We start from the raw sequence: 23,613 nt of genomic DNA, 5'->3' as shown, positions 1-23,613 counted from the left end.
CCTGTCAACAGAGAGCTGTCTACACCAGGGCTTGCATCGCTCTGGGGTGTGGATTTTTCACACCCCCGCAGTTCTACTGATTTCATGGCCTAGTGAAGCCCTGGCCTAACTGCCAGAAGCTGACACAGGCTAGATCACTGAAAAAAATTCCTGGCTCTGTTCATTCCCTTCCAAGCAGCTAGACCCTGGGCAGCTGTGGAAAAATAGAACGCTAGACTGGATGGAGCATTGATCTGACCCAGCGTGGCCCTTCTGATGCTCCGCTTGAGTCAGCGCATGTCTTCAACGGAGAGAGCTCGAGCTCCTCCCGTCCTAGATCACAAAAGTTGCCCAACCTTGCAACCCGCAGCTGCTGGCATCCGCCCTCCCGCGCGATGAGTCTGCACGCCCATCGTCGTGAACCAAGGAATCGATCCGCCCGGCTTTGTCGCGGGGCCTCCCCCTGTCTGCCGCTGCATTGTGGGAGAGGCCGAGCGCCGGGCCGCACGTTGCAGCGCCATGGCGGCTGGAGGCAGGAGGTGAGAGGGGCGCGGGCGGGCCCGCTCAGCACCCAGCTGCAGGCGCGGGGCCCAGGGGTCGCAGGCACGTGCGCGGGGGCTGCGGCTCGCGCTGGTTTTGCTGCACAGTGGGTGCTCCTAGACAGCGCTAGCAATTCTTTAGGGCCCCGAGCAGCTGGGGGGAGGGGCTGTATATTGGGGGTCCAAAATATTCTTGCTTAGCCCCCCCCCATGGCCTAGCACCCACGGGGGCTGGGGTGGGGGCTTTTCTCTAGCTGCTCTAATCCCAGGGGAGTCTGCACAGTGCTCCAGCCAGGGACTCCCTGTGGGGGGGGACACAGCCGGGGGGTGCCTTACAAAGAAGCCCCCCCCCCCGCATGCTCGGATGGGCTAGAGAGGTGTATGGGGAAGGGGCTTTGTTGGGGGTGGGGCAGGGTGATCTTTACATTTCTAGTGCCTAGCCATGCTTTTGGGGTGTCCTGGGCTGGATAAGGGCCCAGCTGCAAAACACAGAGCTGGATGGGGCCCACCGTTGCAGTTTGTGGGTGTTTGGGATGAATGGTGCCATGGACATAGCAGGTTTTATTTGCCTCTGGCCCTGTGAGCCTGGAGTTGGGGGCACCTTTTTTGAGTATTGCACACTGGCATTGTTTAATAGTAATAATACTGTCTATTGTGATGGGCTCTGGTCTGTGACTAGTGCCACAGGGCCCTCCTGGCACCATGAACTGGACAAACATAGTGATTGGAAGCTTTAAATGTATATCTCTTTGCCCCTTTTCAAACTGACCCTGAAAAGCGCTTTGAAAGATACATATCCCATCTCCTCCTCAACCAGGACATTTTAAAAACCTTCATGTGGTTTCACAACCTCCAGGCTGTGAAAAAGACTCTTGCAGTTAACTTTTGTTGAAGTGTTTGGTTTTGACCCTTTGGATTATAAATTAGCTAGAACATCACAAGACTGTTCATTGAAATAAAATGTGAGAAGACTTTTTTTTGTTTAAGCAGCTTCTGGCGAGCTACAAAACAGAAAGCAGCTGGCCTGGGTGGTTTGAGGTTCCTGAGATGTAAAGCACTGTGTTTTGGGTGTAACCTTTATACCTACAGGACTAGGTAAAGTCAGAAATAATTGCTATATGGTAGTTTCATCAAAAAGTAGCATATTGGGAATGCATCCTCTGCTGACCAGAAACACACATCTCCTATACTAAAGGTGCTGTACCTTCTGTTGGGTCAGATATTTTGCATCCCTTATGAGTAGGCCTGTAAAACCACTTCCTGAATAAAATTGGTGCTGATGAGACCTCACATAGACTACTGGGTGGCTATTTTTCTTTGGTAAATACTTCTGACCATACTGAGTGCCTATTCTTTTTTGGTTGTGAGAGGGAGTGGGGGGATGTCCCGGAGCGCAATATATAAGCATCACATGTGTTTAATTTAAAACCCTGAACGCTCTCTTTCTCCCACACCTTGTGACTGTCCTCCCCGTGGAACTAGAAAACTGGCAGAGCTGAGTGTTGATGAATTTTTAACGTCCGGATTTGAGTCAGAAGCTGATGGTGACTCAGAAGAGGAGACTTCAGAGCTGGTAGAAGAGGTTGCTAATGGGAAACAAAGCCAGAATGGGCAGGCAGGTGGAAAGAAGAAGAAGCCGCTCCAAGTTAAAACAGCAGAAAAGTAAGCGTGGCTCCTTGTGGATTGGGGAATGTAAAGAGTCATTTAAGGTGTAGATTCTTCCATTCTACTGACTCACCTTAAAAGTCTTTCGGTTCTAAGAACATTACTGTCAAAGAAACAAACAAACATGGGGTACTGGTGCTTTGTCCACAAAATGAAAATAAAATCTAGCTCTTCTACAACCTTTTTTGTTGGTAGATCTCAAGTATTTTACAGAAGAGGCCTGTAGCATTATCCCTATCATACGCCTGGGGAAACCGAGGCACAGAGCAGTGAGGTGACTTGCTCAGGGTCACCCAGCAGATCAGTGACAAAGCTGAAATCACTCTGGCCCAAAACTCTGATGTGATTTGCACAGATCTCATAGCCCACTCTTTTAGCCTCGTTTAGCACAGACACTGACAATTTTCCCCACTCCCCTTTTTTTCTGCTATATATTTGTCCCCCCAGACTCCTTGCTCCATATTTGTCATCTGAAGAAGTGGGTTGTGCCAATGAAAGCTTCTGATACCATCTATATTTGTTGTTAATTTTTAAGGTGCTACAGGACCTTTCGTTGTGTTTTTTAAAGGTTTTTTTTTTAGTTACAGACTAACATGGCTACCCCCTGAGACTTTTACACAGAGCTTTGTTTAATTTAATCCATGCTGAATCACTGTACTTTGTATCCGTCTACCCTACAATGTAATAGAATCCAGGGGTTCAGTTCCAGCATCCATAACCTTTGATCTGGTTTGCGGGGTTTTTTTTGTTCTAGCTGTAAGTGTGGACAGGATCTAACCATATTTTAAACATATCCCCTAACTAGGCTACATGTCCATGGTGATAGCTGCGGGACACAAGATTTGTAGCATAAACAGAACTTTTTTAACTGGATTGGGGGTAACTGTTGCAGAATACATAGGCCTTTAAACTTGGAAAATCTGGCTTGGACTTTTGGCTGTTCTCAGTGGCATCCTAGAATGGTGTTTCTCAACCAGCGGTACGAGTACCCTTAAAGGTACTCGAAAGAAGTCTAGGAGGTACATCAGCACAACTGAAATTTGGAGAAAACTGAACTTTTGTTTTAAGTTTGACAGCGCTTTATTATTTTTGTACTTTTTACACCCAAAAATTTCATTGCCCATCTGGCTACAATTAAGTTGTTTAAACAAATGTGTTGCAATGGTAGAACATTTTTGTGTGTGTTTGAAAACTGTAGGTACTGGGGGTACGTATAATTTTTTTTTTAAAGGGGTACTTTATAAAAAAAGGTTGAGAAACACTGTCCTAGAACTTTGCCTCTCCATAGCAGAATATCAGGGGCATTGTAGAAATAGAGCTAGCTAAGGTCAGATTGTTGTACTAACTTTTCACTTAAAAGTTGTTGCAATTTACTTCCTAAAGCTGTTTTAAAATGTCAACATTTCACAGTTTGTTTCCCCAAAAATAACTTTTTAAAAATGTTTTTTCCTGTTGTTATAAGGTGACGTGCTGTCTTTGTCAAGTTTCCAAAGTGATGTGTTCCCTTTCAGATTCCCAGAACAGCTTCATTTATTTCCCTATGGAATTTGGCAGGTCCTTCCTGAACAAAGGATGTCAGCAAAAAATGTGAATGAAAGCTTATTTTAATCAAATCCAGCGGGCTTTCTCCCACAGCAAGCTACGGAAGAGTCCCAGAAGCCTACGCACAGTGGCCCCGATTCAGAAAAGCCAACCCTATTTAGTACAGCATTTAAGCAATGTGCATTTTAGAGTCAGGAACAGCTTTGGATGGTTGGTTTGATTGTACGTCTCCTAGCGTACTTACTGCTCTGAATAAATAACCAGGTCTTAATTCTTCTGATCCCCCTCCAACAGGAGAGTGAAGAAAGGAAAGGCATCCGAGCACAAAGACCAACTCTCCCGGTTGAAGGAGAGAGATCCTGAATTTTACAAGTTCTTGCAAGACAACGACCGTTCCCTGCTGAACTTTGATGACTCAGACAGCTCTGAGGAAGAGGAGCTGCACACGCTGCCTGAAACGCTGGAGGTATTATTTCTCCTAGAGATGGAGGAGTATCCTAGGCACCTTTAACATAGGTTACCTTCATGTCATAACCATTGCTCGTGAGTTTCAGTGCAAGGGCTGAGTTCACTGCTGGTGTGTGATGGTACAGAGCCGTAGGGAAATGTCTCCTCAAAGGCCTGCAGGCAGTTAGGGCTGGTGGTTTGGAAAGCAGTCGTGGATTCAAATAAATAATAATAAACTGTTATTTCTAGCAGCCACTCCAGCCGTTTGGCTGGTTTTCCTTTCAAGGGGCTCTGGTGGGTGGGCAGGGGAAGCAGAGACTGACCTGCAAACTCGGTGTCAGCCCAGGGGTGTGTCTGACTGTTGTAGGAAGCAAGTGACGAGGACGATGAAGAGGAAACGGTCAAGCAGAAGAAAGCTGACTTCATCACCGTCACCTTGAAGATGGTGGAACAGTGGAAACAGGCTGCGGAGGTGAGGTGGATCCTATGGGCTGTAAGGGGGGAGAGTGTGGGCTGACCTGCGCCTGTGCATCAGCGTGTGGCTCCGACTGACAGGCGCAAGCACAGTGCTGAGCTCTTTGCTTTATAAAAACACGTTGACGCTAGGTACCAAGGAGGCTGAGGTGCCTCTTCCCGTGCACTGCGCCTGCTAGCGGGGGCTGAGGGAGGGGCAAAGTGGATGAAATGTCTGTGCCATGCTGCCTTTTGGTCTGTGTGTGGTTCCTGTTGCTGTTTGGTTGAACCTCTGAAATGCGTCACACTCTGGTCTGCAACATCTGTGGTCAGGCAGGTTCATGGAGGTTAGGTCTTTCAATACCTATTAGCCAGGCTGGGTAGGAATGGTGTCCCTAGCTTCTGTTTGTCAGAAGCTGGAAATGGATGACAGGGGTCACTTGAGGGTTCCCTGTTCTGTTCCCTCCCTCTGGGGCACCTGGCATTGGCCATAGGATCTTGGGCTAGTTGGACCTTTGGTCTGACCCAGTGTGGCTGTTCTTATGGAAATGACTGGACCAGAGAGCCCAGCTGGAAGGGGGGCAGCAGCGAAGTCTCTGCCAGCAGCAGCAGCAGGTCCGGCAGCCAGGATCCCCATCTGGCCTGGTGGCCAGGAGCACAGCCCTGGCTGGGGTTGGTGGCAGTGGGACCGGCACGGTGGGGAGCAGATCCCATTGGCCAGGATTGGTGCCCCAGAGGGGCTGGTGGCTGGGAGGGGAGCCTCGACCTGCCCTGGTCTGGCAAACTCCCTGGTTCAGGACTGCTCAGGTCCTGAGGATGCCGGACGAGGGAGGCTCGACCTGTAGTTAAAAGCATCAGCCTTGTTCTCCTCAGGCCTGCTCGCCGCACAGACTTTGTACAGTCCGGCAAGGTCCTTTTGCTCTGAAATAGTTAGGCTGGGACAGCCCCCAGTGCAGACACTGCTACACCACTTGTGCTGCTTCCCCGTCCCTTAGGCACCTTTATGCCGATATAACCAAGAGGCGAGCGGTGAGGTTGTACTTCTTAAATGACTCAGCGTAGCTAGTGCAGGGCAATTATTGTGTGTAGAGGAGCCCTGCGTAACTGCCTGGTTGTATTCGCTCCTTTTTATCCACCCCCCTCCCACTGCACCATTCCCTGTTTGCCTTCTTAATTTAGGGCCCAGTCCTGAATGCGCCGATGTACGTGAGTGGCTTGGCTTGGATGTGTGGACGTTGCTGCATGGGCGAGCGCCCAGAGATTCAGCCAACCCAGTCCCCTGGGTTCATACCTAGGTGGCTAGCCCATGCTGCCTGTGCCCGTGTGTCCATACAGCTCTACTGAGTGTGCTGGCTTGAGCTGAGCTAGCCTGTGTCTGTGTGCCTAGGTGGTGACAATTGCTCCCAGCTGCAGCATGTAGACATACCTACTAGGGATGTAAAAGTGTATCCATTTAAAAAACAGTGAACCAGTAAGCCTGCTCTTATCGTTTACCATTCACGGTTACATGCAGTTTCCTGCCCAGCTTATGGGAGCTGTCTGTCACCCTGTGCTGCAGCACAGGGGTGGCAGCCAGCTCCCCGGGAGCAGGGCTGCAGGCAGGAGCCAGTTAGCGCCAGGAGCAGTCTTAAAAGCCAAGCAGCTCTTATTACGTTTAAACGGCAGAGCCGCAGCAGGGTTAACTCCCACTACAGTTTTCCCCCTTATGGACTAGTCAAACAGTTGATGGAAATTCCGTCGACTACTTGATTAGCTGATTAAATGAAATTGAATATCGGTATTGCCAGTGTACACCGGCTCTCGGGGAGCTGGCTGCCGCCCCACGTTGCTGCCTCTTTATCCGAGGCAGCAGTGTGGGGCAGCAGCCAGCTCCCTAGGGGCGGGACAGCAGGTGGGAGCTGGTGTGCACTGGGAGCTGACTTAAAACCCAGCTCCTGGCACACACCAGCTCCCAGGGAGCCAGCTGCCAACCTGTGCTGCAGGTGCATGTAACCATGTAACCTCTGAAAATCTCAGCAGTTACCCAGTTACCCACTTTTTTAACACCCCTAATACCTACAGAGTCCCACTCAGTGTATGCTTTCAGGACAAGCTTCTCTCTGTCTCTGAGCATCTGCTGAGTAGTCTAAAAACCCCGCTGGATAGTTTTTTCTCCCCCGAGCTGTGGCTGCAATCACAAGAAATCTGGAGTCTTGATCTACTTGTGTGTGAGATCAATGTTTCTCAACCAGTGGTACGAGTACCCTTAGGGGTACTCGAGAGACGTCTGGGGGATATGTCAACACAACTGAAATGTGGAGAAAACTAATTTTTATTTTAAGTTTTACAGCGTTTTATTATTTTTTGTATTTTTTACACCCAAAAATGTCATCGCCCGCCCGGCTACAATTAAGTTGTTTAAGCAAATGTGTTGCAACAGTAGAAAAAATTTGGTGTGTCTGAAAACTGTAGGTACTGGAAGTATTTACAAACTTTTTTTTTTTTTTTTTTTTTTTTTTTTGAAAGAGGTGCTATATTTAAAAAAAATGGATAAGAAACACTGTTTTAGATCATCTAGTCTAGCATCTGTGGCTGAAGGCTATTGAAGCCTTCCAGGGAGGCTAATGGGGCTCTTGTAGCTTCCAGGATAAATCTGTGTCTCTCTGGTGTGAGAGCAAATTTTGGTGTTTATCCACCTCAACAGCAACTTTCCCCTGGAAAACTCTATGCAGAACAGAACGATCGTGCTGAGCAAGACTATTCTGCCAACTGTGTAACAGGTGGACGCAGCATCTGGCTTGCATACCTGTGATGCAGGAGAATGATGGAACCTGCACAGTTACTGGCTTGATAAGGGATTTGGAGCTCACATACTGAGGCTGAGTTAAGAGCCCAGTGAGACTTGAGGGGTTCACGTGAGGTCACAGAACGAGTAAAGTCGCTCATCTGTTCTTGACTCCCCACGTTTATTCCTAGGCACTCTGCCTCCTGCACGTCCTGCATATTTTTTTAATAACGAGTAATGTGGCAAGTTATTTCCCCTCCCCTGTGCCTCAGCCTTCCCAGCTGTATAAAGGGAATACTCGTACTTCCCTCCTTCCGTAAAGTGCTTTGAGATCTACTGGTGTAAAGCGCTTGATGAGAGATGAGGGAATAGAGCTGTCTCTGTTCTCCCCTCCCTTTATTGCTAATGTTTCTTTACTCCTCTCTCCCAGAAGCAACTCACTCCCCGGCTCTTCCACGAGATCACTCAGGCCTTTAAAGCATCTGTGGCAACTACTAAAGGAGATGCCGATGGGGCTGACCCCAGCAAATTCAAAGTCACTGACAGTGCCGGTGAGAGTTTTTCTTGAGAGGCTGTCTAGACCAGTGATGCGCAACCTTTTTTCTGGCACGACCCCTGGGAAAATTTTGGTTAACGAAAAAAAAAAGTGTGGCTCCTTTAAATGCTGCTCCTTTAAACCTGCCATGCCAGGAAAAAAATGGTGGCCAGTCCAGCACTGCAACTCTCCCCCTCCCCCCAGAAGACAGCCATGACCCCCAAGGGGGTTACAACCCACAGGTTGTGCACCGCTGGTCTAGACTTATTCTGTAGGTGGTGGCATGGGATAAGGGCCTGGCGAGGAGGTGGGTGGACAATTCAAGGCCTATCTGGATAAAGTGACAAAATAAAATTGATGGAAATGGAAGTGATCTTCATCCCAGTTCCATGCATGTCTTGTGGCTTTTAGTTGAACAGCCTAGTTCCTCCAGATGACAAAGGAGCGATACGGGGACAGCCCCAGCTTGTATAGAGCCTGTTCTGGAAGGGGATCCCGAAGCAGCTGAATTTCAACTACTGTTGTTCAGGCAGCCCGGATACAGCACGGAGGGTGTCGGCAAAAGTGCCCTGATCTAACAGCCCCATGTGCTGCTGTGACAATGACCAAATTGTCACTTACAGTCAACCACTGATTGGTCCCTCGCTGCACTAACATTTATTTATTTATTTGGAGAATGAAAGAATTGTCCCAATTCTCATGCATCCATCCCTGGGAAACTTAGTTGCTTTTTTTAGGAGCAATGTTACTGCTGGAAAAGCTTCTAATGCACCTGCTTAGAAACAGCCCAGGATCACTGCTGCACTTCTCTCCACTCCGTAGTGCCGGTGTGGAACAATACACATACAGTAGTTCAATGGGGTTGCTCTTCAAGACAAACCTTTTGTTTTCTAATACAATAAATGACGTAGTAATGCGGTGCTGTCCGATGACCTTGCTTTAAAAAGCAACCCAACGCCGTATTTCTTGGTTTATTGCCTCTTATTGTTCTTTTCATTGGCCAGCAGTCCCAATTGCAGATCAGAACCAATGTTCCCTCTAATTTTTTCCATCTATGTGCAGAATAAATTTTGCTATGTGCATCGAGTCATGTGCAGATGTGCACCACCAGTAGAAAAACAAATTGCTGACTGTGGGCACTCTGCTAATCAGTGGGGCGGCATTTGAATCTCTCTTGGATTGGCCACCCAAGCACTCAGCTTACAGGGAACACTGATCAGAAGCCCAATGTACTAGACTCTGTGCCAGTACAGCAAAGAGCTGGACCTCATGCGCGTAGAGGTCTCTGTCCAGAGAGCTTGCAATCGAGGAATCTCACTTTGCAGCCTGGAATTGCTGGGTGGGAATGGGTGGAGAGCGAGAGCAAAAAATGATTTGTGGGAAGCCGAAACCTATCTAGTGCAGGTCCTGTTTTCGCTCATTGGGGAGAGTTTTGTTTCAGGTTAGCAAAGGTACCAGAACGTGAATGAGAAACCAGTCGTAAGTAATGTACTGACATGCTCTCTTTTGGTTCAGTGTTCAATGCTCTGGTGTCCTTCTGCATTCGGGATCTCTTCGGCTGCCTGCAGAAACTGCTCCAGGTGAAGGCAATGAAAGACAAATCAAGGTAAAGTCTGTGCAGTCGCACTGCAGGGAAGTGTCATCTGGGCCTTTCCCCGCACTAAGGCCTGGGTGTGAAGGTAGAAGAATTGGCAGAGAGGCAGCTGTTCCTGTGTCCTGGAAAAAAAAACATTTGTCCCTGCTTATCGGTTTCTTCTCCGGGAGTCTCAATCCTCATGAAACCGGGCACCATGCTGGGGATGCCCAGCGTGAACCTCTTCCCACACTGGGTAATTCTTAAGCATGTGAGATTTTCTTTGGGATGAAGTGAGGAATGTTTTGGGACTCACCTGCTTGTCCTTGAGACGTGACTTGGTAGCGCGTCAGCCGGCTGCTTTCCATGGTGGCTGCTGCCAATGAGTGAGGTCCCAGATCATGGTGGGTTGAGAGCAGCGGCGTCCAGGTTTGACCCTGGTCAGCGTTAGCCCGTGGGTGGATTGGGGAACAGCAGCGAGCAACTGGGCTTAGTTGGGGAACAATTAATCCCTTGTTCCTAAATGCAGGCATGCATCCAGAAGCTCTGTGTTGCATTCCTCCCTGCTGTCATCTGATCTCACCAGAGCCTTCATTAGCAACAGGGGAGCTTCTGACTCATGGGCCCCGTTTTTGTTCTCTGGAATTCGGGTTGGCTGCCAAACTGCTTTGGCTTGGGATCTCGTACTAATCCAAGATAGGCAGGGTTGGGCTGGGACAGTACTTGGACAGGAGACTTCCACGGGTCACCCAGGGCTTCAGGAGGCTTGGCAGGTCCCATTCTTCGCTCTGAGTCCACATTGGACTAGTGCCACCGGATGGTGGGTAAGCACAGTGGTGCTGGAAGTAAAACCTAAGCTCTCACCACCTGATAAAAGATCCCCCAAAACACTGCAAGTTCCCCTCTGTCCTGGCCACATTCCTTCTAAGGTATCTGCGTTCTTCATTTACCAGAATCATCTCTGTGGTTTCAGCTACATACAACATTCTTCTTCTCTTTCTGCCCTGAAATGTTGTTCAGTGTTAGTTAGCAGGTGTGTTCCACTCCAGAGACGGTCGCACTTGTGGGGCAGGTAGAGTAAATGCCTGCATCTCTCTGTGGGTGTGAAAAGTGCTTTGGCATCCTAGGCAGGTTTAACTGCCATTACTGTTAATGTTCCTGTTTCGCCCGGTTAGTGGACGGGATGTTGGGGTTGAGCTCCACTCTGAATTCCCTGTTGGTGACCAAGCATGAATCTCCATTCCTGGTGCTCTGATAGCTCCCCCTTTCTGCCTTACTGGCGCTAACTGTAGTTGGAAGTCCTTGGTAGTTTTGCCTGACAAACGCTCAGCCCTGCAGTTTAGCTTGCGTGGGCGCGAGCTCTTGAGTCGCACAAACGAGCTCTGTGCTTTCTTCCACACACCAACGAGGCCACCCGTAATCCTACGTCATAAGCAGCGTAAATCCAGCCTTCTCACAATAGCAATCAGTCCTATTTTTAAGACCCAGAGTGCCTGAACAGAAGGCGAATGGGGCCGAATGCCAGACACCTCCACTCTGTTGGCATCTGTTCTGTTAGCCAGATGGAGAGGGATGTGGGGGAGCTTCCCCTCGTGCACCGGAGTAATGTCGTGCGGGCCCAGGGCACCCTTTGAATGACAAAGCCTGACTCCTTTTATAATGAGATTGTAACACTTCTACGCCCCCTCTCCTCACTGGGTGGAAAATGCAGGGTTCCTGGGAGTTTCCACAGTGCCGTGATTCATTGTCACTTTTCGCTCTAAACTCAACGCGACTCCTACTCAGCCTGTGTTCTCTCCCTGTTGGCTCCCAGGATGGTGCTACCCTCCACCAGCCCACTCTGGGGCAAGCTGAGGCTGGACGTGAAGATGTACCTGAGCTGTACCATCCAGGTAAAGAAGTGCAGCATGTCTGCTAGGAGGTGGTTGTCCTGGGCACTGCTGGGTTTCTGTTGGGAAACGGGTTTGTATTTGGGGTTGTGGATCTAGTATCAAGGGAAATAGCAAGACGCAAGCGGTGTAACGGTGCCTTTAACCACCTAAATGCAAACGAGCCAGATCACACTGTTAGCATGAATGGCTCTGCTCTCACAAACCCAAGATCCTTCTGGGAGGCAATTGTTGTTGTTTTAAGGTCTCCTCTTGAAATCTCGTCAAGTTAAAATTGCCTCAGGTGATGTGCCTGCTCCTGCCTCCCTGTACCAACGTGGTGTTGGCTTCATAATCGATGCTCCCTTTCCTACAGTGAAACATGCAGCGGTGTTACGTTTATCAGGAGACCTCACCACGTATAAATCTGCTGCAGCTTCATTAGAGGATCTCACCGTGCTAAGCTGCTGGTGGCCAGTTCTCCAGGGATAGTCGATGTGGCTTTATAAAGCCGGGTTCCTCTCCCCTTCCTAGATCAGCATTTTTGGAGACGGCTTAGGGAAGCCGACAGGCTGTTGCATTGTGTGCCCCCCAAATGGAGAGAGTTGGACTTAAACAGAACAGTTCGTTCTCTGAGGCAGTAGTGGGGTTTTTGGGGGGAGGGGACGCAGGTAAACACGGGGGAAGTGCCAGCGCGCTCTAGCATACAGATCGGCAAAATTATTCAGCAGAAAAGCAGACTTGAGCAGCAAACCCTTTCCCTCCAGGGGTAGTGCTGACAGCAAGCAAGCAGGCTGAGGATTGCGATAGAGCAGTGAAAGGCATCTGTACAATGGGGATAATTAGTCCTACCTTCCTTAGAGCAGCTGTTTTCACGACCCAGTTGAAGAAAATCGTTGATGCCCATGACCCAACATCATTTGCCTACAGTGTGGGCTCCGGGGTGGGGCTTTAAGCTGTACGAGGGGGCTCTGGCTTTGGCGGAGGAGCAAGGCTGAGGCAGGAGGGGGCTGACCTCGAGTGGCTGCCGCTCAGTGGTGCAGCGGGGGTGCTAAGGCAGCTTCCTGCCTCTGCTGGCACCACAGACCATGCTGCGCCCCAGAAGCAGCCAGCAGCAGGTTCCCAGCCCATGGGAGTGTGGAGCTAGGGCTCAGGGCAGGGGCAGTGCACAGAGCCCTGGGCGCTCCCCCTCCTAGGAACTAGGCCTGTTGCCGGCCACTTCCGGAGCCCAGTGTGGTCTGCGGTGCCAGGACAGGCAGGGAGCTGCCTTCGCCCCCTCTTTGGTCACCTGATCTCCCTGCAGCAACGAGACCCAGCACCCGACATTCTGCCCCTGCTGTAGTGGGTCTTGACCCCTGGTTTGAAAACCACTGCCCTAGAGCACTAGCTCTAGATGGGAGAGAGGAGGTAATAGTAGTATTAAGACAGTGGTCTCCAACCTTTTTAAGCACAAGATCACTTTTTGAGTTTGTCAGTCCAGGATCTCCCTCAAACCCAAATACCCCTGCCCCGCCCCTTCTTCGAGGCCCCGCCCTCTTCACTCTGTGAAGATGGGTTACAGGGGAGTGGGAGAGAGAAACACCCTGCACAACAAGCAGGGGCAGCTCTGAGGCTCCGGGCAGGAGCAGTGGGGGAAAGGCAGCAGAAGTTGTTTTAAGTGTATAATACAAGAACCAGTGGGTTAAATTACAGCAAGGGAGGTTTAGGTTGGACATTAGGAAAAACTTCCTAACTCTCTGGGTGGTCAAGCACTGGAACAGATAGGGATGTTGTGGGCTCGTTGGGGATTTTTAAGAGCAGATTAGGCTGACACCGGTGCGGAATGGTCTAGTTATTACGTAGTCCTGCCTTAAGTGCGGGGGCTGGGACGAGATGACCTCTAGAGGCCCCTTCCTGCCCTACACCTCTGTAGCGCTACGTGGGCAACTTGAGGTCTAGACAAGGTAGAGTTTCCAGTACCCTGCCTACTCGTAGCCCTGCACCTTTGCGCCAACGTTGCGGTGACTTTATAATCGTGCTCCCGGCTTTTTTACTCTCTCCTGCTGCTGAGAGAGAGAGAGACTCGCAGGCTAGAGCTGCCAGCTACCCCAGGATGACGTCCAGTCTTGCACAAAGTAGAGCAGTGGAAAGGCTAACGAGGAGACCAATTGCAGGGGTGATATGGGGTGTGAGTTAGGGCAGTAGCCAGTAAAACACTTTTCAGCAGTTTCTAAACTCGATGTCCCTCGGAAAAACACTCCTTGGTTTGGCTTTTGGCCCTGAGGGGGCCGACCCTGCCTTTCCCAACAGTATTAAGTGGCGGTATGTCCATTGTCTGCCCATTGTCAGCCCTGGAAGCTGTTAAGGAGTCTGTAAGATGCTGGCCTGTCTCCCCAGCTCAGGCAGGACACCGTGCCCATAGTCTTGCCAGGCCTTTCCTTCAAGGCACAGATTATTCTGGATAAGTCCCATGTATAAACCATCTCGTCCCCTGAACTGGGATCTTCTGCACAGGCTCAGGCTAGGGATGTCAACGTGTAGTTAAGTACATCGTATCGACTACACATGCTCCCCTGCTGATAGAGGACAGGAAATGGGAGCTGGATCCATGGAGCTGTGTCCCATCCCCATCCTCCCCCGCCACCACTGCTGCTGCCTCTGATAGAGAGGCAGCAGCATGGAAGTTGAGGGGGGCCAGCAGGAACTGGTACATGCGGGAAGCTGACTTTCAAACCAGCTCCCTGTGTGTATTGGCTCACATGAGCAGCTTTTCCCCCCCCTCCTCCCCAGCCTGTGCTGCTGCCTATCAGAGACAGCAACGTGGAGTGGCGGGGGAGACACAGAAGCTGATATGTGTGGGCAGACAGCTCTTAAGCTGGCTCTGGTGCCAGCTCCATGGAGAGGCATGCTTCCTCTTTCTCCCCCCCCGCCCCGATGCGCTGCTTCCTCTATCAGAGGCAGCAGCAGGGATGAATTGCAGGGGAGGCTGCCGCAGAGCAGCCTCTGACAATGGCGGACCCAGGCTCACCACAGACAGAGGCTTCTCTGTAGGATGCTGGCACAGCCTCTGTCCGTGGGGCGCTCAGACCCCCTGTAGACAGGGGCGGCAGGCGGGAGCCGGTCCGCGTGGGGAGCCGGTTTTTAAGCTGCCAGCCCCACCCCCGGAGACTGTCGAACAGTCATATAACTGATAACATTTTTTGCGGTTATACGACTATTCAATCGATTGCTGTCTAACATCCCTGTCAGAGGCCTCCCCCCCCCCCCCTTTGTCCCTGCTGCTCCATGGCCTGCCCCTGGAGCGACGTGCCTCTTGCAGCTCTCCTTCCCAACCCAGCAGTTGGCTTTGTAATCTCTTGACCAGTCTCTGCTGGGAGGTAGCTGATCAGTCACAGGCCCAGGTCCCTTTAAATGGCCAGCCGCCACGTGCCACTCCTAGCACCCTGATTGAGCAGGAGTTAACCCCTTGGTCACCTGTTAGAGCCTCTGCTTCCTGCCGGAGGGCTGCTGGCAATCACTGGATTGCTGCCATCGCGGCTCAGCCACGTTGACTGTTCCCAGCAAAGGCCCCCTTAGCAGTGTTCCCAGCCAAATCTTCTCCCTCTGCCTTCCCTAAGGCTCAGTAACCAACCCCCCACCCCACACTCTTGCCCTCCCAAAGGGGGTTGCGATAGGACAGTGCCTGTCAGAAATTGAAGTGGGACGGAGTACAGGGGGCTCGGGACAGGTGGTGTGTGTGGGGGGGTGCAGGAATCCAGTAGGAGTGGAGGACTTAAGGCAGCTGTGGGGGTGCAGGAGTTAGGGCCGGGGCTTGGGAGGGGTGAAGCAGTAAAGGTAGGGGGTGGGCTCAGGGCAGGTTAGGGGGTGCAGCAGTCAGGGCAGAGTTGGGAGCTTGGGGCTAAGAGTGCACCACTGTGCTGCCTGGCTGCCCGAGTGCCGGGGCTGGAGTCTGTGTGTGCTGTGGCTCCCAGTCTTTTGCCAGTGTGCTGCACTGGCTCGCTTCCACCTGTGGGTGAGACCCAGGTATCCAGGGCTCTGACCAGTGAGTTTAGCATTGTGCTGGCCCCTGCTCCTGGCTTTGCTCAGACGTTCTTTTGGCTTGTCTGATGGCAGGCCGTGCCCCCAGGCCGGGCTGAGGGGAGGCTGCCACTCCCGCTCCCGCCTCTGGGAAACACCAGGAGGAGCTGGGGAGGCCTGAAGCAATGGGGCAGGAAGCCTGGGACTGACCACACTCTCCTTTTGCCTCCCCTTGCAGCTTCTGTCTTGTTTAACAGAAGCATCGGTGGGTGCTGCCGTCCTTCACCACGTGAACGCCATCGTGCCTTATTTCTTCTCCTTCCCAAAGCAGTGCCGCATGCTGCTCAAGGTAAGGCGCAGAATAATGGAAACTTGGCTTTGGAGAGAGGAGGGAGTGTTCCCTGTAAGCGGCGCATTTGTGCGGCTGCTCAGAGGTTCGAGTGCTGCCCAGCTGATCTGCAGAGCTTGTTTTTTGGTTTCTGCTGGTGGTGCACGTTGGCACATGCCATGGTGCACATACAAATTTATGCTGCACGTGGATGGAAAAAATCTGCACCTAGACGGAGAGGATCAGAAAGAGCAGTGCTCCATGTGCACCCCAAGTGATATTGGATGTTGGGGGGTAGGAACAGTGTCTGGGGTCAGTTCCCAGTTGCTTTCCTGGTCTGTTCTGTACAGAGAGCCTCAGTTTATCATGGATGGGTGCCAACCCATTACCCTTATGCCAAGTTGAGCGGGGGCTTGGAGCCGCTTGTGTGGCCATGAATCCTCAGGGCACGTCATGTGGGAGTGGTACCCAGTCCGGAGAGCCATGGTGATGTGACAGCGAAGCTGGTTTCCTAGTCGCGGTGAGATTCATTGCTCCCCGTGCGGTGTCTGTGCGTGTATGATAGCATTGTCCTGTGGAGGCTCGGGGGTGGAGTGACTTAGTCACAACTGCTGAGTGCTCGAGAGAGGCCAAGTGGGAGGAGGAGTGAAGCGTGAGGAATAGGCCACGGGAGCGTTAAATCAGTGTGGTCTGACAGTGCCGCAGGCGAACGGGGCTGAGGACCGGCATGGCCGGGAGCGTTCGTGGTGCTGCAGGCTGAGCTAAGGGTCATTTGAATCTGTTATTTCAAGGTCTCTAACCAGCATTGTCAGGGAGGAATTTCCTGCTCTGCACAGGTGACCAAGTGCTTTCGGGTATTTTGTCTGTCTGAGCAGCTGAGTGAGAGGGGATATTTACAGTAATGTGTGTTCTCATCATCCTTAAAGGCCTCAGCTATGATCCCAGCCCCGCAGCACCAGATGCTTAGTAAAAACGGGTCCCTGACCCCAAGAGCTTGCAATCGCAATATACTAGATAGATCATCATTTCCGTTGTACAGATGGAAGCCTAGGCCCTCAGATTTGCCCCACATCTCGCAGGGAGTCGGTGGCAGAGACAGGAATTGAGTTGAGCTCTCTTGAGTTCTGGTCTGATGCCTCTAGCCCAGGGGTGGGCAAGACACGGCCCACCAAGCCTTTCCATCCAGCCCACAGCTCACCCCAGTGGGACCCTCGGGCGTGGAGTAACTCCATGTTGCTCAAAGTGTCTGGCCGCTCTCTGTGCACGGGAGGGGAGAGGCTTCGCATCATGCTTCCACCCCTAGCATAGTCTCAATTCCTATTGGTTGGAAACTGGCCAATGGGAACTGAGAGATTGTGCTGGCAGCATGTAAAGCCCCCCCATTCCTCCACCCACCCACGGCACAGCTTGGGGCTGTGGCAGGCAGGGAGTTTGCCTGTGGGTCCTGTGGGCTGCTGGCTGGGAGCTGCCTAGGTAAGTGCCTTCCAGCCAGAGCCTACCTCTGGCACCCCAGCTCTCCATCCCCTCAGCTCCCCGCCCCAGGTCACCACCCAAACCATCTGTGCCCTCCTGCCTCCAGTCGTAACTCCCTCCCAGACCCTGCACTCCCTACTACACTCCATCCCCATGCCAGAGTCCTCTCCTGCACCCATACCCCCTCCGTCACAACCCAAACTCCCCCTCAGACTCCACACCCTCTCCTGCACCCGAATCCCCTACCCCGAGCTCCCTTCTGCACCCAGCCTCCGTCCCAGACCCCGCACCCGCTCCAGAGAAAAGCGCGGCTGTTGTTTAGTTACCAAAATCTTGGAGTGACCCCCATCAAAATTATTGACCATCCCTGCTCAAGCTGCATTCTTCATCTCCATTCTGGACACTGATGAGACAGTGATCTGAGGCGGGGCAGCAGATTCCTGACTCCTGAGCCTCTGTGTTGTGTCTTAGGCACCTGCCTGTTCTTAAAGGCGAGAGAGGGCGTTGAGTGAAGTTGGTAGGTGTTTGTTCTGTGGGAACCAAGAGCACCCTCTGTTGCTAGAGGAGAGAAACCTGGTTTGGTTGAGAAACTGGCTTGGGAAAAGCTGGGAAAGTTGGGTCGAACTTGGAGTGTTGGTGCCTAAAACGTGCTTGACTTTCTGAGGTGCTGAGCACACGTGCCCCCGTTGGCTTTCGAGGATAGATAGGTTTGGAAACGTTGATCTTGGCATTTAACGTGGAGGCAGCGTACAGCCAGGCTGGGGGGATGGGACGGCGGCCAGTGTTGTGCTTCTGGGTGCAGCACGACCTGCCCTTCCCCTCTGTCATGAAGGGGAAGGGAGCGCTCTCACCTCTCCGATGTCATGGGATCTGGTGCTTCTGTTCACCCGGGCCTCTCTTCTTCCTTTCCTCGTTAGCAAGCCATCCGTCTGTGGAGCACGGGCGAAGAAACCGTGAGAGTGCTGGCCTTCCTGGTGCTGAACAAGGTCTGCCGCCATAAGAAGGAGCTGTATCTGAACCCCGTGCTCAAGGTAACGGGGGTGAAGTGGGGCGGGGGGAGGTTTGCTCTGACAATATAACAGTAATGCCTCGTTGTTAACATCTGCAGACCTCCATGTGCTTTGCAAAGGAGGCCAGACTTGTTATCTCCATTTGACAAAGGGGAAACTGAGGCACTGGGAGGTAAAGTGACTTGCCCAAGGTCACTCCTACAAGCCAGTGGCAGAGCAGAAAACAGAAGCCAGGTCTCCTGGGTCCCAGTCCAATGCACCATCTGTTAGCCCATGACCTAGCTCTGCGTGCTGGTGTTGTATTGCTGCTCTGTCTCCTGTGGCATGCAGACATACAGGCTCGCAAGCGTCCTCATGTAGATGCCACGCACAGGCTGGGAGTGGCGTGTGCCACTGCCGGCGGTTGGAAAACATAGCGCCTGCAGCAGCGGCGTCTGACAGCCGCCGGCCAGCTGAGCGAAGAGAGTTTCGATTCAGCCGCATTACACAAAACACCCCCGCTGCCAGTACCGTGCGTTTGTGCTGGGGAGAGCCCAGTATGAGTGCCCCTCTCCACTGCACAGGTCAAGCATGAGGCTTGCGGGCCGGGACACGAGCGGGAGGCTTGCTGTGCCGGTGGCGTGGCTGACACCACCCAGGCTGGCCTGGGTCCCAAGCCCCGGGGTGCTGGAAGGCAGGCTGTGCCGAGGTTTGGGCGGAGGGTGGTTGGCAGGCGCACCTTCCCGGGCCGGCTTTTCATTCTGACTCCGGTTCGTGCCTGGCCTTTCCCTGCAGCAAATGTACATCTCCTATGTGAAGAACTCCCGGTTCACCTCCCCCAACGTCCTCCCCATGATCAACTTCATGCAGCGCACCCTGACGGAGATGTACGCCCTGGACACGCAGGTGTCCTACCAGCATGCCTTCATCTACATTCGCCAGCTCGCCATTCACCTGCGCAGCGCCATGACCCTGAAGAAGAAGGTAGGTTCTGAGCCCAGCTTGAGGAACCAAGTTCATGCAGAACCTTTGCAAGCTGCCGTTACACCCTCTTCTCACTCCCCCTCCCACCCCACGCTGGGTGACGTCGGTTTTCACCCAGGTTGGGGTGTGGCCTTGCGCATAGGGAGACAGGAGAGAGATCACAGTCCCCGCTTCAATGCTGCGGTGTGCTACAGTCAGGAGAGCTGGTCAAAGCGGGGAGCCAGCTGGCCTGTTGGAGCACTGGGGCTGAAATGCCTGTTCACCCTGGAGCCTGAGCCAGGGCATCGCATCTCGTGAGGCAAGCTGTGCTCCTGGCCCGTTGCTGGGAGGCAGTGGAGATGGGAACTTTAAAACCTGGGGCCGTCTGCTCAGCAGTGACCGTCTGAGCAGGCGTTTGCCCCAGCAGTCTGGGCTGAAGCCCCTCTTCCCATGAAGCGCCCCCCTTCTCCAAGCTGCTGGGAAGCTGCGCATTTGCCTCACTTGTTCCAGCCCAGCGGTGGTAGAAGGAACGTGACTGCCTGTGTTTTGCAACGCGCTTCAGTCAGGGTGGAACAGCACCAGGGCTCCGGATTCTGTCTCTTAACAGAGCCCCCCTGCTGGGTCTGTGGGAGCTTGGAGTCCTCAGGGGCTGGCGGGGATAGAATGCTTTTCCTGGAGCCTCGGATACCAGGTCCGGGAGAGGGATGACTAGAGTCCGGGGGAGGGGGGGAGGAAGCCAGCTGGCACATGGGGGATATCCTTGAGGAATCCAGGGGAATTGAGAGCCAGTCGTTTGGGACTCAATAGGAACGTGTTCTGTGAAGCAGGCGGCCTCGTGAGACGGGGGAGGCAGCCTGTTTCCTCATGTGCTTAGGAGCAGCAGCCACGCTGCCAAAAGGACAGAGGGTTCCCGAGTTCTGCCAGTTGCTCATGGGAGGAGAAATGCTTTCGCTTATGTAGCTGTTTGGGTTTTTTAGCAAGGAGGTGCAGTGCAAACACTGGCAAGCTGGTTCTCTCTTCACCCAGTGATGCTTTCTCTTTCCCCCGGGCATCTCTCCCCTTCGCCCTCCTGTGGATATGTAATTAACGCTGCTGCTTAGCAAACCCCAGAGCACAGATGATTAGAAACCACCCCCTGTTTGTGGTTGTTTCCAACTCTGGTGCCTGCCTGACGGTCTCCCCGTCAGCCTGTGCCACCTGCCTGGGGCCTTTCTGTCGTTTTGTTGCGGCAACCAGCTAAGTCCCCCAGAGCTGTTCGGATTTGGGATGTGTCCAGTCTGACCTGCTTGTGCTGAGTCAGATTGCTAATCCCATCCTGACCCACGTTTCAGAAAACAGCCCCTCTCTCCCTCCCCCGCCAGATTAGTGGCTGGGTTGCTTCCATGCACAGCAGGATTGGTTATCACTGAAATCGCCTAGGTGCTCAGACATAGGGATAAACCCAGCCGAGATAAGCCAGGTCTAGGCCTGTGCATTTGCCCCTAATGGGATTGTATTGGCTTCCTACACCTTCAGCCCTGAACTAGACAGCCCCCTGATCCGGTGGGTGACACAGTGGGTGGAGGGAGAGATTCAGTTACAGGGGCACGACCAGCATGCCCAAAGCCACAAGTCAGGTGGTGAGAGAGGCGCACCAGGCGCTTACTGAAGCTGCTGGCCCACCCGTGCTGTGTGGGCGAGAGGGAGTGACCCGAGCAAAGGGGGGAAATGTTTACCTGAGCCCTCCCATTAGGTGCTAGGCTTACGTGTGTAATGCAGGAAGGCTACAAGCAGGCAGTCTGCCATCCGCTCCATGCTCACCCTGCTCAGGCACGTGCGGGAGGAGCCGTTGTCGGCTGGGGGTCGCCATCAGCCAGCGGACGAGAGGTTCACGGAGAGGAGAGACGTTTGGAGCCCAGGGTCCCGCCCGAGGAGCAGCTTTGAAAGCTGCCAGCTGCGAGGCTGCTTCAAACGCTGAGCGCCTCCGGTCTGCAGCCTCTGGTCGAGAAGTCCCCGGAGAACTAGCTTCCTCGTGGACTGCCTGGCGGCTGGGTGGGAAATATGGGCTGGGGATGGTGATGTCATGGAGGGTTTTTTTCCTGGTGTGTGGGGCTGCTCAGATCCATGCCATGCATATAGGGAAGGGGAGACGCTACCCAAGTTCACTTGGATACTAGACAGTTTCCTGATGCTTGCCTGGAGCCTGAGCTGGTCTTTGCAATGCCCCTTGGGCTGGTGAGCCAGCCTGGGTGATCTGGGGCTGCAGCGACACTGTCCAAGTGGCTTCTTGCGTTTTCGTCTGCTGTCTAGGGCGGCGGAAGTTGGGCTGAAAGCTCGCTCTGGGCCCTGCGTGCTTCTGTGTTCCCTCGGCTCCCCCTGGGCACCGTGTGCTGCTTCACCTTGTCCTGCAGGTTCAGTGAGTGCCGCTGGGGAAGCTGGTTCTGCTCTGTAGCTTTAGAGCAGGTTACTCAACATGCGGCCCGCGGGTCACATGCAGCCCACGACACGTTTGTTTGTGGCCTGTGGTGCGGCTTGGGCTTACGCAGGGCTCAGTAAGCAGCCCACAGGTCCTTTGAACCTGGCCTCCGCTGGCGTCTCCCAGGCGGGGTGAGCATTGAAAGACGCAAGCAGATGGGCTGGCTGGAACAGACAGGTACACGGTGTCGGCATTTCTAGCCCTCAGGGAGGAGGTGCCAGGAACGCGGGGGCATTGTGGAAGAAGCTATTTGCATATATTTGCATGTCTATGCAACCACACTTAAGTTGCGGCCCTCTGCTCGTGCTATGAGTATCACTGTGGCCCCCGGGGCTTCCAAGGTTGAATAGCCCTGCTTTAGGGGGTTATTTTTCTTCCCTCCAGCATGCATGGACCAGGAAGGGAGTCGTCATAGTTGTAAAGGAGGGATCTCACCGCCTGGCTGCCTGCCAGTTAATAACCAGTACTTAGCGTTTCCAAAGCATCATGCAAACCTCCAATCATCCCGTCCTGCTGAATCCTGGACTAGCCCCTTACTGCCCGATCGCCCCTTTTTCCCAGTGTCGCTGCCATAGTCAGCGGGGGCCCCCCGTTCCCAGTTGTGTGCCCCATCTACTAGGCTGCATTGCTCTGAGAAGACAAGGAGCCTGCGCACTTGCCACAGAGAGCAGGTTCGTCTCTTGTCTCAGCTGTTCATTTTCCAAGCACACATGCCTTTCTTTTTTCCATAGGAGAGCTACCAGTCTGTGTACAATTGGCAGTACATCCATTGCCTCTACTTCTGGTGTCGAGTCCTGAGCACCATCTACCCCAACGAGATCATGGAGCCGTTGATTTACCCTCTGACCCAGGTCATCATTGGCTGCATTAAGTAAGTAGGCTCCTCCTACCCCCTCCCCATTTAAAACCCTCGGGCTCTGATGTGGCCATACAGTCACATAGGGGTGGCCAGGAGGGTCTGGATGCTCTTTATTGTAGGGGACTGTCCTGTGGCACACTGGCGGGCTGCTCTCATGAGCTGTGATGTATTGAAGTACCCCTGTAAGAAATGACTTGCTGCTGTTGCCTGAACTTAGCATAAGCTTCATGAGCTACTTTTCTGAACATTTGCAGGGCCCCATCTGTGGCCTAGTGGCTAAAGCACAGCACTGGGATGGATGGGAGACCTGAGTTCTGTTCCAGGCTCAGCCCCTGGTTTGCTGGGGGATCTTGGGACACTTCATGGCTATGTGCCTCGGTTTTCCCCATCTGTGAAATGGTATAATATTTCCTCCTTTGTAAAGCATTTGGAGAGCGACGGATGCGAAGTGAGACTTGGGTATTACTGTGAGCACTACACTTGACCCTTTTAATCTAGCAAGCCTGGGAAACAGGGTACACTGGATTAAAGGATTTGCAGGGCCAGGGAGAGCACTGTGGGGTCTGGGGATGGAGTGGGGTGCTCACCTGGTGCCCCATGCCTGGTGACATTCTTGGCTCCGTGCCCTCTGATGCTGCCAGACGCTGCTTCCAGGGCTATGGGGACGCCTCTCTGCGCTGCCGTTTCCCCAACTAGGGGAGAGTGGCAGTGTGCAGAGCTGCTTCCTCCTCCCCCTGCCAGGGTCCGTAGCATGGATGTTCCCGGATTAGGAACACCCAGAGTACAGAGGCTCAGGTGTATTTATTATTTGAGCAAACTGCTTCAGGACAGGGGGCAGAAGATGGTGAGAGGGATGTTAAATAGAAGGTAGGAAGCTAATTGAGAAGTCCATGGAATTTCCATCAGCATCTGCTCCCCTCTCCTTGCTGCTTCTTGTACTGAGGCACCGGGCCGGGGGAGGGGGGCGGGGAGCGAGTAGCCGAGTAGTGACTCGACTACCTGATAAGCCTAGGCTTATTGGGTAGTTGACAAGTCGCTTACATCCCTAGATGGTGACATGTAGCAGGCTGGGAAGAGCGGGCCAGCATGCCTTCCCAGACACGCTTTGTTTGGACAAGGCAGATATAATGGGCTGTGGTATTTGAGGCACTTTTTGGCCCCATTAACCAGAAGCTCTAACGCGTT

The 23,613-nt window shown here is 52.9% G+C and overlaps 1 protein-coding gene across 2 annotated transcripts in view; it reads left to right on the top strand.

Annotated features, from left to right (window-relative positions):
• Window positions 1-362: 362 nt before the first annotated feature.
• Window positions 363-23,613, top strand: part of NOC2L (NOC2 like nucleolar associated transcriptional repressor) — a 90,621-nt gene continuing 67,370 nt past the window's right edge. The window contains exons 1-11 of one of the 2 annotated variants that reach the window (XM_075906874.1): window positions 363-518; window positions 2,001-2,180; window positions 4,020-4,191; window positions 4,540-4,644; window positions 7,820-7,940; window positions 9,440-9,530; window positions 11,311-11,389; window positions 15,600-15,710; window positions 18,080-18,193; window positions 18,947-19,135; window positions 22,301-22,440. In XM_075906874.1, the coding sequence (XP_075762989.1) occupies window positions 499-518; window positions 2,001-2,180; window positions 4,020-4,191; window positions 4,540-4,644; window positions 7,820-7,940; window positions 9,440-9,530; window positions 11,311-11,389; window positions 15,600-15,710; window positions 18,080-18,193; window positions 18,947-19,135; window positions 22,301-22,440 (1,322 nt within the window). In that variant the 5' untranslated portion in view covers window positions 363-498. The remainder of the gene's footprint in view (window positions 519-2,000; window positions 2,181-4,019; window positions 4,192-4,539; window positions 4,645-7,819; window positions 7,941-9,439; window positions 9,531-11,310; window positions 11,390-15,599; window positions 15,711-18,079; window positions 18,194-18,946; window positions 19,136-22,300; window positions 22,441-23,613) is intronic. The other variant, XM_025186660.2, reaches the window with a different exon arrangement.

Source organism: Pelodiscus sinensis, chromosome 23 (genome assembly GCF_049634645.1).
Source record: "Pelodiscus sinensis isolate JC-2024 chromosome 23, ASM4963464v1, whole genome shotgun sequence".
NCBI lineage: Eukaryota > Metazoa > Chordata > Testudines > Trionychidae > Pelodiscus > Pelodiscus sinensis.
The sequence above is the reverse complement of the archived record's forward strand: the minus strand, read 5'-3'. Positions and strand labels throughout refer to the sequence as shown.